We start from the raw sequence: 16428 nt of genomic DNA, 5'->3' as shown, positions 1-16428 counted from the left end.
GCAGGACAAATACAGGGGGCCATGTGCAGGTCTGGGGATGTCGCAGAAATATATATGAAAAATGTCACTCACTGCTGACACCTGAGTGCACAACTCATATACAGGAGACCTGCTTTCATTACACATATTGTGATATTGGTTATTAGAAGTCCTTTTTAATAAAGTGTAAGGACTTAGTGGTCTAACTGATGGCCATGTTGCATGCGCTTCACCAATGTTATTTACAGAACAAAAGATTCAAGTGAACTCAAAACAATAAAGCTTTGAGAAAATGGAAAATCTGCTGCAATAAAGACAAAACTGTTGAATAAAGATTTTGCCAAATAGATACTCAATTTGTACCAGTTTTTGTACAAATAATAATTTAGTAATAGTTTTTGTCAAATTAAATTACACATCATACACTTGAAACTGCAGAAAACTGGTAACAGACCTGTTTGTTCCCCCTCATAGGCTATATTGTATTAAAACGGCCAAGTATACAGTATTTTGGCTTATTTAACAATGCCATAAAGACATGTTGATGTCAGCCAGTTTGCTCCAAATCCTTAGATTTGTCCCACAGAGCAGCACACATGGTATATATATATCAATGTCTGCTCTTATTAATTGAAACTCAGAGGTGGTTCTAGTGTTTCTTAATGCAAATCAAATATACCAAACTGGAGCTTGTCCAAAGTTAGATGTTCTGAGTCTGCTTCTGAAGGTGGGTATTGTTGTGATAGAAACAGGTCGGATGACAACAGCTGATATGATTAAACATCAACCCTTCTGTAGGAGGGCAACCTCCAGGTAGTTGGCATGATAACAACAGAGTATGTGCTAAAATATTTTAATAACATGCATCATTAGCATCTTTCAGTCAACTATGGGAAGTGAATTCTCTTTCCCTCCTCGGGCTGTGATCCATTCAGTTTGCAGGCTAAATCGTGTCTTCAGTCACCAACCACCAGTTGCAGTCAACAGGTGTCTGTGATGCGGTTTAGGGAAAGCAGCATGTAAGTAACGCAGCAGTGTCACTTCTCAGTCACAATCACACAGGATGCTTTCAGGCTGTTCATGTTTTGGCAGTGCTCAGACTCCAATACACAATCACTGTAGCTACATAAATACACTTCAGGTCGTAATTATGTGTGTAAAGTGTGGACAGCTGTTTAGATTAAAGTAGAAGCTTATCTGTTTCATCAAATGCATGAGACAGACAAATGAAAAACACTTCTGAAAGCTTAAGTACCTCCTGTATAGAAAAGCATAGGGACAGACATGTGATATCAGGAAAAAAACATCAGACTATTTCTTACTTTTGTGAAGCTTATAATGCTCATATTAAGTGGAAAGTTGTTTTTTAAATATTTTGTCTATACCCCCACACCCTACTGTCCAGAGCTATCCCTCCAACACCCCTCAGTTGTCAAATTATTTTAAGGTACATTAAGTTTTTAGGATACAGTAGTTCAGTGTAGTAGACATTTTCTTCTACCCCTGGGCCATGGTGCCAACATTTTCTACTGCTTCAAACTCTGAAAATAATTGTGTGGTCATAGACTCCTATATATGTGCTTATAACTGTCCCCTCTGGCCCATTACAGGCTAGAGGGGACATTTACAGTCACAGCATGCATGAATATTTGACAACTCAACAATAAATTGGGGGTGAAACAGGGCACAATGCAAGAAAGTGTACTCTTAGTAATTAGGGGCATGTTTTTCCCCTTTATTTTGAATTGCACAGGCATTTTTGTAAAAATTGAAGGATGTTTTTCAAAGCAGTTTTTTGGCTGTGTGTGATCTAGCATTTGAAAATCCTTACAGCCCAATGTATTCAGTTTTCCTTATGTTGCAAATAAAACAAATAAAATATATAAGCAAAAAAACAAAACAAACAAAATCCTCAGCAAACATATATAACAGAATCCCAGTAAATAATTCAAATAATGCATTCCATGTTCGAAAAGGAGTAGGAGGAAGTTAAAAACTTTTCTAGTCCTATCCCCTTTGTTGTTTTGTTTTTTGTTTGTTTGTTTGTTTGCTTTAACAATAAACTCTTAAATATAATAATTAAATATGAAAGCTAAACTATCTGCCACCAGTGTCCATGATACCCATCTCAGTTGCAGTTTTGAAGTCAACCAGATCTTTAAATTTTAGTGCTTTTAATTTAATAAAAAGTGTGTTTGTTGCATCTCTGTAAGTGGTTTTGTTTATGATTTTTATGGCTCTTTTTTGAAGGATGAAGATTAGATTAGTGTTTGTTTTATATGTATTTCCCCACACTACAACACAAGTTATATATGGGAGTATAAAGGAACAGTGTACGGTGTATAACAAAGTTTGATTTAGAAGATATTTGGCTTTATATAGTATTGCAATTGATTTTGATATTTTAACGTTAATATAATATATGTGTCTCCCAGCATAATGTATTATCTATTATCACTCCAAGAAATTGAATTTCTGTCACTCTTTCGATTTCTGCATCATTTATCATGAGTTTCTTATTTGAGTTATTTGAACGATTACCAAAGATTATACATTTTGTTTTACTTAAATTCGGTGTTAGTTTATTTGCATCAAACCAAGCTTTTTCAATTCCTTTTCTGTTGTATCCAAAAGTTGTTCTAAGTTACAACAAAGGAAATGTGTATCATCTGCAAATAGAATAGTTTGGACACAGTATAATTTATGTACAAAATAAACAACAATGGTCCAAACACTGAGCCCTGGGGAACCCCACTAGTAACCTTCGGTAATTGTGATTTGAAATTGTGTTTCTGAACGTATTGATATCTATTCTCTAGGTAGGTGGTTAGACAGGAGAGTACTATCCCTCTAATTCCATATCTTTACATTTTTTTAATAAGTCATCGTCTACCATGTCAAATGCTTTTTGAGAAATACCCCTGCTGAATATTTTTTATTTTCTATTGCTGTTGTTATTTCTTCTACAAATTCTTTAAGTGCAAACGAAGTTGTCCTATTAGCTCTAAAACCATATTGCTGTTCATATAGTACATTATGTTTTGTGATGAAGTCATCTAGTCTTGTATAGAATATTTTTTCTAATATTTTTGAGAGCTGTGGAAGAGCAAGGATTCAATCGTAGAAGTCCAGTTTTAATAATTGCTTCCAAGCAGTTTACAATACTATGAGACAGAATGTTACAACTCACAGCAAACATAATACATAATCGTAAAACAGTAATATTTTCTGCATTGTGTTGTAGCAAATGATGAGCAGTTTTGATTTTTTTTTTTTTTTTAACCAAACTCAGCTTTGTTGGGACCTCTGCTATGCCACAGAGTGGTATAAATGAAATGAATGAGGGGAGTATTTTTTGGACACAGTGTTGATATTGCTCTGAAAACCACATCCAAAGGTTGTTCAAAAAATGTTCCAAATGGCCACTCTTGAAAAGCCTTCTTGGGTGAAAAGCCTTTTATCAAAGCCTCCTCCTGGCTGCATCATCCTGCCTCCCCAGTCACTCTCCAAGAATGCTGTGTTTTTCATTTTAGTCTGAACTCAATGAATCACAAATGGAAATAAGGGCGCACTTTCAGACAGTATCATTCATGGTGTTGCACACAGTTGTACATGAAACATGATGAAAGTGGTGCAGAATGAATAACGACAGAGAATTTGAAACCCTGCCTACTTTGATACCTCCAGACACACATAATTGTCTGTTCTGGAAAGTTACAAAAATTGATGGACATAGCCCCTCTCCTGATTCCACCAGGTGAAAGAGAGTTTCAGATTCTCTTAGATGATCTAACAAGCATTTTGTTTGAAGCATTCTAAGGCCTTCTCACCTTTTATGCTACTAAATGATATTAAACGTGAAATGAAATTGCAAGAACGACACTTCTGAACCGCTGATTAACATTTTAACAAACCAAATCTCCAGTTTTGGCATTTCTCTAAGAGCTCAGATGAGTTCTTGATGAGCAGCACTTCTGCCTGAAATGGTTCTAATAGTCATTCATGTGAGCAACCATCAACCAACCCTGGAGCCTGTCTGCATGGTGTCCGCTTTCAGACACACAGACCGCCTGTACAAGCTGTCATAGTCCAGTGACATGATGACCAGAGGCGTAACATTCACTGTGCCATGCAATAAGTCTGATGCTTATTAAGCCTCTTCCCCAGCTACATTACAGTAACTTCACTTGAATAGAATCCAATTTCCATTTGACTCAAGAGGAAGACACTGATTTGGATCATTTAATACTATAATGTATCCAAATCTGTCCTCGCCACCTTTAGCCTTAGGAGCTCCACAGTGATGATCTGGTGTTCCTCAGACCATGATTCATCCCTCCAGCCGTAGCATCAGTCCATTAGCTGCTGCAAGGGACGATTAGCTTTTCTGAGACAAATCCACAAAAAAACCTCTTTTATGTGTTGCATTTTTATGTTTTTTCCACATCACTGCACTAAGCGGTTGTGTTGATCCTACTCTTAGCCATATTGCACCGAGCCCTGCTGTCAGGACTGACATGAGGGCCTAAAGGTGCAGCATAGGTCTGAACCCTAAGCAGGGACCTGGCATGTGATTGTGCCACAGGTGGTGAAGGCAAAAACAAACCTGTCATCTGAGGATACACAGCGAAGCAGCCGACAGCACAAACAGAAAACCAATGCAATAAACAAACGCTTATACACAAACACTGAGGCACAGATACATGCAGTGTTTGACACTGAGGTTTCAGCCAGTCTGTTTACAGGGTTCATACATAGTCCTGATAAATAAAATAATTGTAACTCCATAATCAGGGCCCCAAATTACCATCCGCCAAACACCAAATGATGGTTACATTTTTCTTTGGCAGAAAAATCAGTAAGTCTCCCACTGCACATGCCAATAACTTTGTGAGATTTAACATTGAAGTGCCTGAGTAATTTAGAGCGCTTTGTCTGGTTTTCATTGTTCATGTTAACCACGGCACACTCTCTGACCATCAGCCAACAAATCTAAACTGTGGCTCGAATACACTGTTGATTGGCTGCCTGGTACATTGCTCCACTGTGTGTGTGTGTGTGTGTTTGCATGCATGTGTGCATCATCACTTTTTCCCGGAGCTATTTGAGGACTAGGGCTTGGTTTTAAGGTAAAAGTTCGAATTAGGATAGACTTGTCAAAGCCCTGAATTACAGCTCACATCACTGATGTATTCAGTGTTTAAATACTTCTGGTGTTATGTTATAGTTGGAGACAGTTTTGCAGGTGGGATTAAGAATGTCTACATCATCTTCTTACATAGCTAGCTAGCTACCTAGCTACATCCATGAAAAACAATGACAGAAAAATGTCCACAAAGCTGTATAGGTAATTGTAAGTACATTTATAGAAGAACAATTTTGGTATATTTCTTTGATTGGCATGAAAAATGTTAACTGCTCCTAGCAACCTCTACAGTTTCTATGTCAACTGAAAATGATGCCACAGGACAGATACTTCACTCTTTACTTATTGGTTAAGGCAAAACAAACCTCTCCCACAAGAAAATCAGCTAACAATGTCAGACTGAAAGCTATTCAGTCTGACAATCAGGTTGAAACCTGTGAATACTGAGACATAACTAAAAAGAAGTCAAGAAATATGAGCAGTCGGACAATCAGACAGGTTGGAAACAAACCAAACTCAGAAACTAGCCACACTGGCAGAGAAAACAGAAAGTCGAACAATAAAATTATTACCCCAACTCAATTTTGTAAACATCCATCATAGTTTACAGATTGACTTCCTGGCTCAACTTTGACCTTGTGTATTTGCCATAACTGTGTGCACACAGATTGCCTGTGCAATGAGGGATTGCATATTACAGGTGCACTCACTTTCAGTTTTACCTCCAAATAAAGTGGTTTAGACAATCTAGATAAACTCTTGGCTTCTTTACAGCCCGTCTGATTGTCTGACCCCTTGTGTTTGTTGCCCCATTTCACTCTTTTTTTTTTAACTTTGCTAAGTACAATGTTATCCTAAGAAAATGAGACCCAAGTTGTAGGGATGTCCCAGTCAAGTTTTTCTGGCCCCTATCCCAGTCCGAGTCCTTCAATATTTTCAATACTGAGTCTGATCTGATGCTTACATAGCAGCAAAAGATATGAAATGGTAATTTAACATGTATCTTTCACAGTAGAACGTCAGCTGTAGCCTTCTGACTTTGTCACACATTTTCACAAGCTACTTGATCCAAATACTGAAGGTTCTGGTTCAAAACTAAGTTGATCAGCTTAGATTATTGATTTGATATGAATTAAGTTTAACCGGAGAACTCCTGAATTGACATGATCCTCTAGAGAGAAGATTTATGACTGTTGGAGTTGTTGGAACTATAGAAAGACTCAACTGTACAGCAGTTGAGATATTAATTAATATTAATTTTGGACTACCATCAAGTTAATCACAAAATTAATATTAACCGGTGACAACTGATATGATCTGCTGCTGTCAACAGTTGTCATTTAAACTGGTGAAAGTCACAGTCAGTGCCAGCTCGAAATGAGGAAGCTGCTAACTGACTGCTAATATTTGCCAAGTTAGAGTCGCAGTGAAGTTAATCCATGTATTTTGCCAACTAGAACATGAGAGTTCTGAGTCACTTGCACCAGCATGCTCAAATACTTTTTCACAGTCACACACTCTAATTTTCAGTCACATACAAGAGTGAAATGCTGCACTGTAGACTGTAAAGTAGAGCAGCACTGAAACACTAGCAGGCTGAAGTAGACTGCATTTTACTGGCTTTATTTTATCCAATACTAATCCTTTAAAGGACCAGTGTGTAGGATTTAGTGGCATCTAGTGGTGAGGTTGCAGATTGCAACCAACTGAATACACCTCCCCTTCCCCTTCCCTTCCGAGCATGTGAGAGAACCTACAGTGGCCGTGAAACTCGCGAAAAATGCGAAAGGCCCTCTCTAGAGCCAGTGTTTGGTTTGTCCGTTCTGGGCTACTGTAGAAACATGGCGGTGCATCATGGCGACCTCTATGGAAGGGGACTGATTCACGACTTTTGTTTCGCCAGCGCCACTCGCTCTCTCCATTCGCTCTCTAGCTCACTCAACCACCGCTGCGCTCTCTCTCTCTCTCACTCGCTCGTTGAGCCGGGGAGGAGGGGCCAACTTTGAATGCTGTGTGTTTACAAACAACAACTGAGAAATCCTGCATAGTATACCTTTAATTTAAAAGTACTGATTAGTGCAGCTTTAAGCAAGTAGTATTTGTGCAGTTAAGGTAAAGTCTTAGAGCTAATGCATTGCATCAGTATTGGTCAACACTGTGGATATAATAGAATATTTTGTATTTTAAACCCAGTGGCATTTAATGATGCATTACAAACATGAGCCATCATATAATTGCGGAGGTATTTTTTCAGTTGACTTGGCAGATTAACCTGATGTATTCTGACAAGTGAGCCTAAACAGTCATGTCGGGTGCTGTTCATAATTAACAAGTCATTTATTTTGTTATTGAATCTCTGCCATTGTACTCTTTTCATTTTTTATTTTTCATTGGTAAAGTCTTATGTTTGCTTGTAGAGGGGAGTTGCCTGGTTATTCATCAAATGGCACGATACACTCTCGCATCAGGTTGACCTCCCATGTGCTGCCTCTTCTCTGGCAGGTCCCAAGACTTCTGTTGTGAGGCATGCGGCTGCTCCATGCGCTCAGCCCTCCTGGCTCTCACCCCCAACAGCAACCCTAGCCCCGAGGACCACAAGGCAAAAGAACTGGCCCAGCAAATCAACTTCAAGGTACAAACACTGGCTGTTACACAAGTCACGTTTGATTTACAGTTCACTCAGCGATTTAACCCTAAGAGCAAAAGAGCTGCTCGCCGCACAAGCTACAAAGAAATGTCTGCTACTATTTTTTTCTCTCTCTCTGTGCACTCACAGCTGGAAACAGATTTCCTTAGTGCTGACACACGAGAGGGCTAGACAATAAACCATTACTCATCACTTAACAATTTATTCATATCAACATTTTTAATATCCCATATAATTAAATAGAGAATACCATAAATTCTTAAACTCAACACTTCCTCCATGTTTAGCCGTTGCTTTGATAAATTCATTATTTCCATGGGACTAATTCCATCAGTACAAGAAGAGAGTCATGTACTCACTGCTGCTCTCATTTCTCTTAACAGAACTGCTGTGATGAAGATGTTTGCATTACTTCATTAATTCACCTCACAGTATTATCACTTCTACTCATTTGCCCCTTTTTGATGGAAGATAAGCTACTGTTGATAAAACTTCAAAGGCTTTTCATTGTTGAGCGTAAAATACATTAAAATACATTCTTCACCATGGAAACGGCTCTTAGCAAAACAATATCTGCTGATACCGATGTTCTGAAATAAAATAACATAATAAATAACATTATTGAGGTAAATGTGACTATTTATCATGATATAGATCAGGTCATACTGTCCAGCAGTATGACCAGTAGCTCCTTGTGTGTTAATGCAGGCAGAGTCCAGTATATCCAGACAGCCAAGTGAGAGCGGAGGTGCAGAAAGCGAGCCCTCCACACTCACCCAGGGAGACTCCTCCACATCTGCAGGACAGGAAGCTGCTGACGGGCCCCAAGCTGAACTGGTAGGTGTTATACTGCCACTCTGGGGTTTGCACAGGACAGCACATAACCTGCCCTCAGCCAACACACCACTTATAAAACACATCATCCCGCTGGTTTTGAATGTTTTAGCCTATCAACTAGTTTTAGATGGCTTTACTATCCTCCAGTTTGGCGGTTTATGTCAGTTTGTTTCAGCATGCTATGAAAAGCAACCTACATATACTTGAAACATGATGGAGATGCATCACAGTATGTATTTATTTATTTATGTTGTTGTGATACTGCAGTTCAGTGGGTGAGTTTGTCTTCTGAATTGTTGACTGCTGGATCAATCATCTCACACATCTCAAGCCTTACTGTCATTCCCTTATTATAGTCATTGGAGTTAGTAAGTTAGTTGTTGCCAAGGTAACAACTAATAGGGATTCAAATAAACAATCAATTCAAGGTAAAGTAGGACGTGAGCCTAAAAGCTGTCTGAGAAATGAAGCCGTCATCAGGTTATCTCAGCTCAAACTTTGAAACAACACATTTATAACAGAAAACTCATGTTACAAACTGGGAGCAGAGTTGAAGACGTGGGTGTTTACCAGGCCAGGAGGGTCAAATAAAAGATGCTGCTGAGCTGCATTATGGGGAGGTACGCAGCTGTCCAGTCCCATGGATTGATATCTACACCAATACTGAGCTTTTAAAGCAAAGACTGGGTACCGACCATGATGTGACTGATGCACACTAAATACAGCTTATTCATCAGTGTCATGATAAAAATCAGTGTTTCCACTATCACTGCAGGCTGCTGACTCTGTTGTTGGGCATCATGGTACCTTAAATAGAAATTCTTTTAATGACCTTCATGCAGTGAGACATACATATGAGTTAAATTGCTGCCTCCCTAATTATGGGAAGTGTAGGATCCAGGACTCGTACCAGGGACTGAATATATATGAATAATTTGGGTTTAGACTATTCTTCATTTCATCTGTCTCTTGTGAGTCCCCTAACTTTGTGAAAGGACAATATTAAATGACTGGAGTGCATCTTTAAACAAAGAGAGTGTTACATGACATGACATGTGTGCTGTGCTCCATTTCTCTCTCATGTGTTGAGGATACTGCAGCACCGCTGAGGATGTTTGTATCTTCTACCTGGTTAATAGTTGGGCTAACACTGAGAGCTGACACTTGATGTTTAACATCACTGAAGACTCTCACTGAGACATGAAACATATTGTTGTCGATACGAAGGATTATTAACCCTTTGCACTAATTCCTGCTCCTGATGTTTGCTCTAATTAAAACACAGACCTGTCTTTAGTATTCTGCACTTGGTTCTTCAATCCATTTAAACTCCAAAATACTGGAGAGCAGTGGTTGTTCTGAAGCTCTACAGCCTGAAATCAAAAGGATGATATGCTGCTGTCTGTGTGCAGTCATTTAGCCATCTTTCACATTGTTCCTGTTAATCGGTGGCACGCTTCATCACCTGATGACATCCCACCGAGCCACAGAATCATTTTAATGTGTATGGAAGGAAATCAATCTGCACGCTGACTGTGCAGCCAGCATCATGCCAGCTGTACTGGTTGCAGTGAGTGTGTGAAATCAAGCAGCTAGACATCAGCGCTCTGTCTGTCTTAACATCACCGTGGATGTGTGTCATGGTGGCTGGAAGCCTGTGTTTCCACAGCTTCTTTTCACCAGTTTAGATGATACGGTCCGAGCTTTGTTGCCTAAGAGGATTGATTTTGGCGCCAGCTGCTAACCGCGGAGCTACGGCGAGTGGGTCTGAAGGAGCAGAGAGGAGGGTCAACTTAGATTAGTGTCTCTGAGTTTGGATGAACTGAGGAAGGCTACGTCAAAAATAGGACTCACCATCTGCTGTAGAGTTGGAGGGAAGAGACTTTAAACTCGTCCAGAATGAAGACGGACTGGCCCACGGTAAAGATGATACTGATATCGATCCGATACTGACTCAAACAGCAGGATCGGGTATCGTGACAATGGGCCAATCTGGTATCAGATACTGTTATTTTAATAAGTAGCAATACATTTATATCTATGAATTTCCTTACATGTGAAAGAATGATCCCAGTCTCTTCCACACAGTGAGGCATACAGCTTATTAATTCAACACTGGTATCAGATCGGTACTCGCTATCGGCCGATACCCAAAGCCCGAGTATTGATATCAGGGCTGAGAAAGTGGGATCGGTGCATCCCTAGCCCGCTATATCCCACACTGCCTTGCTGCTGCTTCTGCTGAGCCTGAAGAACACAGAGGGATAACTGTGTATTGTTTACCGCCTCTCCTCCCTCCAGCCATCTCTAATTGGGTGAAATGTGTGCTTTCTGTGTAAAAAAAAAAAAAAACTGAGCCCATCAGCTCTGCTCAATGGTTAGTCATCCCCCTTACAGCCTGCTGCCCTCCCTTCACTTTAACTTTATCTTTAACTAACTCTTAACACAAAGTATTGATGCTAGTTTCCAATGTGCTGATCCAGGAAACTCATGAATAACAGATTATTTCTGTGAAGTAATTTAAGAGGAAGAGCCTGTCTCTGGTGGCAGCAAACACACAAGTTTGGTAAATTTGCTTGCAGCATTTTTTTTTTCCCGTATGTATACACTACTTGTTCAGTCAGACATGGTTTGTGTATTTGTTGGTGTAAGCACAAGTAGGGCTGCAACTGATCATTTCCACTGTTGATTTTCTTAATTAATATTTTGGGCTCTGAAATGTCTGAAAAAAGTAAAAAAAAAAGTTCAACACAGTTCACAGAACCCACGATGACATTCTGATATGTTTTATGTTTTGTAAGACTGACTGTTTGCAGTTAAAGAGTTAAAAATCCTTCACACACACACATCCTCTCCTCCCTCATCATTGGAAAGTTGATTATCATTGGAAAGTTGCCATTTAATTTTCTGTTGAAACACTTGACTGTTTCAGCTCTAATGCCAAGTCTTGTCTCACATCTTCCTCATGCCATCCTCCCTCTGCAGGCAGAGGCTCCGGCTCCCAGTGAAGAGGAACCCCAGCCCCCTGCGGCCCCCGGCGTCGGTCGTCCTCTCAGCCCCCGCCAGCGTCGTGCCCAGCAGCACAGCCAGCAGGGCCAGAGAGGAGAGGGCAGAGAAGCAGCCAGCAGGCTGGCCTTCATCGCAGCACCTCACCAGCCTCAGGATGACAGCCACGCAGGCTCAGCTGTGCTCATCGTGGTGCTCACTCTGGCCCTGGCTGCGCTCATCTTCCGCAGGATCTACCTGGCCAACGAGTACAAGTTCGACTACGAGCTGTGACCGCGCCGGGCTGCCCCTCCTTCTCGGCACAGAGTCAGCACCTCCTCCTATACCACCCCGACAGAACTATGACCAGCTGCAGTGGAGCCAGAGCCGAGGCGGTCGCTGACACTGACATTCTGCCCTCTCTGCTCATTAGCACAGGGTTCAGTCTCCACTGAGGGGAAACTCTTGTTCCTGCAGAGGAGGCGCTCCACTCACCACAACACCTCCAGGGTGTCTTTTAATCAATGTGAATTTTACTCTCCAGTCTCATGCATTTTTAAGAACGGGAAGCTTTGTTGTGTTTGTGATCGGTTCACACACACACACACACACACACACACACACACACACACACACACACACACACACACACACACACACGTCCCCTTTCATGTAATTGTTGTCTATCCTAGGGCTGCCACTTGTTCCCATTATTTAATTAAAACTATAATATAATATGTCAACAACATGGAATTATTTGGGGATTTTTGTCTCAAAGTAATTATTTGATCATGGAATCATCTGCACACAGTGTATATGCAGAGACTTCTTCTTCATGTGCTTTAACTTCCTGATAGGTCACTTCAGACACAACACAGGGCTCTGTTTTAAAGGCACCAGTGCAACGACCAGTGCAAAGTGTGCAAAGTGAGGGATTAGAGTCTTAGCGTCTCTAAGCGTTCATGTATGTGCAGCAGTGCAAAGTGCTAAAGGACTGGGTGAAGTGGAATATAGATGGGAGGGTGTGGTGATTAATAAATACACTCTCAACCATCGCTGACAACTTAACCAATCACAGAGAAGCATGACAACAGCTCAACAAATGGAGTGACGTCTTGATGTGAACAGCAATGCTGTGGCTTTGTAACGGTTAATGAATACAATGACAATAGTTTGTTGAAGCTGTTTATGTGATTGCATCAATCCAGCGTTCTTTCAGTCATAATTTGATGTTGTGACTGGTCACAGTAGCGTTTGCAGCGTAATGCACTTCAAGAATAAAACAGCACTTTGCTAAAAACGGTGGAAAGGAGCCAGTGATGCAGAGGAATAATGAGGGCCGGTAATCAACCAGTCTGATGTGTGTAGAAGTGCGTGTGGTTGTTTTGTAGCAGCCTGGTGTCGTTCCACTGTGATTTAATCAAAGTAAACAGAGTGGAAGCCTGTGTGTAATGGCACGGTGCTCTGGCAGAGGCTGTAGATTAGAATGAACTGAAGGAGGAGTTTTCATACCATGTTATGCAGCTGTGGACAATACATACTGTAAGAAACATCCATCTTTCATGCTGATTTAGACACATCTACTTGTTGGAGATTGTTTTAAGACCCCTCCAGACATTTTTTAAGACATATAAAATATAATCTACTCTGCTTTGAAATAAGAATATGTGACAAACAAAAGATAAAAATCCTCAAACTAACATCCCCTCCTTCTCAATCATTAAAAATCCAGAATCTTTGAATATGCAAATATTGTTCAGTTCAAAATGTTAACTGAGACAAAGATGTCTCCTACTTCACTGTCAAGTTCATTCACAGTGTTTGTGCACTGGAGGCTGCAAGTTTCCACATCACACTTGTGTAGGTTGCATACTGGACCGTGATTGGCTCTGAAGTTGTGATGTCACAAAATCTTGCTGGTGTGTCCAGGTGTTAAACTGAGATTGAAGGTGAGCTCAGAGAAACTTTCCTCCTTCAGCAGATGAATGAAAACAAATTCTGCACTGTTCTGAACTGTTGCACAGTATTCAGTATTTAGTTTGCTTTTTTGTTGACAGAATCTCCACTTTGGCAACGGAGTGACTTTGCTCCAGAAGCAGACCTGGAGTCAATGCCACCAGCTCACTCTTAGCCTTGTGATAACAGAAGTACTGATTAATGCATCAACACATTAAAACTTGTTTCACCACATAAACTAGTTCTTATGTAGAGATTTACTGCAGATTTACAACCACTAACAGCCAGGTGTTACTGTTTTGTAGGTGACTCAACCAACTGACAACAACTAGCTCACTGATATCTGACCTGCTGACAGTGAAGGTTGTTAGAGGTCAAATGAAATGTGCTCGTCATATCTGATGTGACACTTCATTGAACTGCTGTTTAATCATTTTAATCACATTTTACAAAATAACAATAATACAACTCAAATTGGGAGACATAAATAACGTTTTTAAGACTAAATGTTTAAATAAGGTTGCTTAAGTGTTGTAATTGAATATTTCCTTCTCACTATAAACTAGCAACATGAATGCTACCAGTGATAAAACACATATGTTTTCCATGTATGTAGACTGTATAAATAAAACAAGGTTATACCTACATTTACAAAGTGTTATTGGCTGACATAACATATAATATCTGGAAGTGATGTCACAGCTTTTGGTGATGCAGTGACTTCCTTTTACACAGTTGATTGCTTTTTCTTCCAGATGTTTCCTAGCAACTGCTGTACACATCACTACTCAACACTAGCTAAGACATTCCTTAAGTTTTAATGGTGCAGCCTGGTTGAGTAAATCACTAGTATGAGACTTTACGCACAAACTTAGTATGTAAAGTCAATTCCAAGGTCAGAAAAACAACAAACAGTCGGAGCGCTGGTTGTTGCACTGCCATGAAAACAGAGCCCATAGTGTAAAAATTCCCAGCAACCCTGTGAAGGTAACGAGCTGACTGATCCAGGATCAGCTAAATACGACATGCTTACTAAAGTACAACATGCAGGCAGTGTTCTTTGAACTGTTATCACCACGGCAACGTTTACTGGTGAGATAATTTTAGGGATTATTTGCACAAGTAAACATGAATGTGGTTTTCATAAAGCAAAGTGTCTACAGCAACTTGGCAGCACACAAATAGCTCAGAGGTAGTTGTAGCAGTCTACCTGTTGAGGGGAATAAATCTGTCTTGGTGGGTTTTTCTCTTATTTGAGCAACATCTTCTACCTGCATATGTACAGGTATTACTTGAAGGCAGCAGAGATCCTCTCTGAATATTCATGTTCTCAGAATCTCTTCATATCTGCCTCTTCACTTATTGTGCCCAAGGCTGGTATACCAAGATATAAACAGAAAATAAATCACTGAATGAAAGAATGTGTTTGTCATGCATCAGGTTATATAAAATCTTATTGTACCTACGCTTCCTTCAGGGAATATCTGGCATCGCTGTTACCTTCTCCTGATAATATGTCTGCTAATTACCAGGTCCTAATGTCTTCAAAATACATTTAGCCACCCCTGTCATCTCATATTTTCTAATAGATATCACTGTAGCAACCGCCTATGCAGTGATTATGGCAGGAATCAGAGGCAAGACTATGCTATCTATAGCTATTATGACACACAGGAAATTAGCTGTTTATTTCTGGGATACACGGAGACGTTCAGCTGGACGGACTGTTTCTTCTTTCTTCAAGCAGTCTGCCACTTAAAAATAAGTGAGAATCCTCCTCTTAACATCAGGGGCTGATGAACATCTGGCGCTGCATTCATAGCTATTTACATTCTATTTAGTTGTATTTACTTGATGTTGAAAGAATCTCAGGCTGATGACGTGACTTACAGTTAAGTAAACCTTCACTCACTTTTCTCCCTGCAAAGCCAAATGAACTGCATATTTGGTCAGAATTAAGTGACTGTGAGGCAGAAGTCTCAGTTAAATCCAGTCTTCCAGCAGTCAAGTGTTGAGTTTTGACCTGGTGAAAGAATAAAACAGGCAGGTTGTATCACATTATAATTGTAATTGTGAGGCCATGTGCATTGAAATGTAAAAAAAACACTATTAACATAGTTTCAAAAGCAAAATGTTTTAATATGTGTCATTTTAACAGTCAGCATCCAGAAACCAGACAGATATCAGCTCATAAAGAGTTGTGACTGAGCAGGAACTGTTCTCCTTCAGACTGGCTTCAGTAAGACTTCACTCTGACATGTTTCACTGGACTTGAGACTGAACTTTGACTTGTCTTTATTTACTCAAGATTTGAATGAGATTTGCCCTCAAGGACCTGAAAAGACTTGACATGGACATGTTTCAATTCATTTGAGACATTACTTGAACTTAGTTTAAGTAACTTGATACTGGACTCAGACTTGTCTCTGTTGACTGGAGACTTGGACCTGCCTTCAAAGAACTGAAAACTTCAGACTTTACTTTGGGAGAATTGAGGCTTGACTCAGATTTGATTTGACTGACTTGATAGTTGTTGGACTTCTCACAGAGCCTTTAGACTTGACTCAGACATGTTTCAGTGTACAAGAGACTTACCTCAAAGATCTGAGACTTGCTTTGACTCATTACAAGTAACTTGTGACAGACTTGTCTCAGTGGACTCGAGGCTTGACTTGGACTTGCTCTAATGGACTCGTAAACTTAAGACTTAACTTTGATGAGACTTGAGACTTGACTAGGACTTGTTTTGATTGACTAAACTCTGATTTAGAGTTACTGTGTACCTTTAAATCCTATATGTAAGTGTATGAAATGATAGATTAACTAGTTTATCAGTTCAAACAGACAAGGAAACTGAAAAAGCAAATTTTCTTTGTAG

General features: G+C 40.0%; 1 protein-coding gene across 1 annotated transcript in view; it reads left to right on the top strand.

The window, feature by feature from the left end:
- Positions 1-14197, top strand: part of ube2j1 (ubiquitin-conjugating enzyme E2, J1) — a 49286-nt gene extending 35089 nt beyond the window's left edge. The window contains exons 6-8 of the mRNA XM_042390435.1: positions 7628-7757; positions 8481-8609; positions 11595-14197. Coding sequence (XP_042246369.1) covers positions 7628-7757; positions 8481-8609; positions 11595-11888 — 553 coding nt within the window. The 3' untranslated portion in view covers positions 11889-14197. The remainder of the gene's footprint in view (positions 1-7627; positions 7758-8480; positions 8610-11594) is intronic.
- The last annotated feature ends 2231 nt before the right edge of the window (positions 14198-16428 follow it).

This window comes from Thunnus maccoyii, chromosome 17, assembly GCF_910596095.1.
Source record: "Thunnus maccoyii chromosome 17, fThuMac1.1, whole genome shotgun sequence".
NCBI lineage: Eukaryota > Metazoa > Chordata > Actinopteri > Scombriformes > Scombridae > Thunnus > Thunnus maccoyii.
This window is presented reverse-complemented; position numbering and strand designations above follow the sequence as displayed.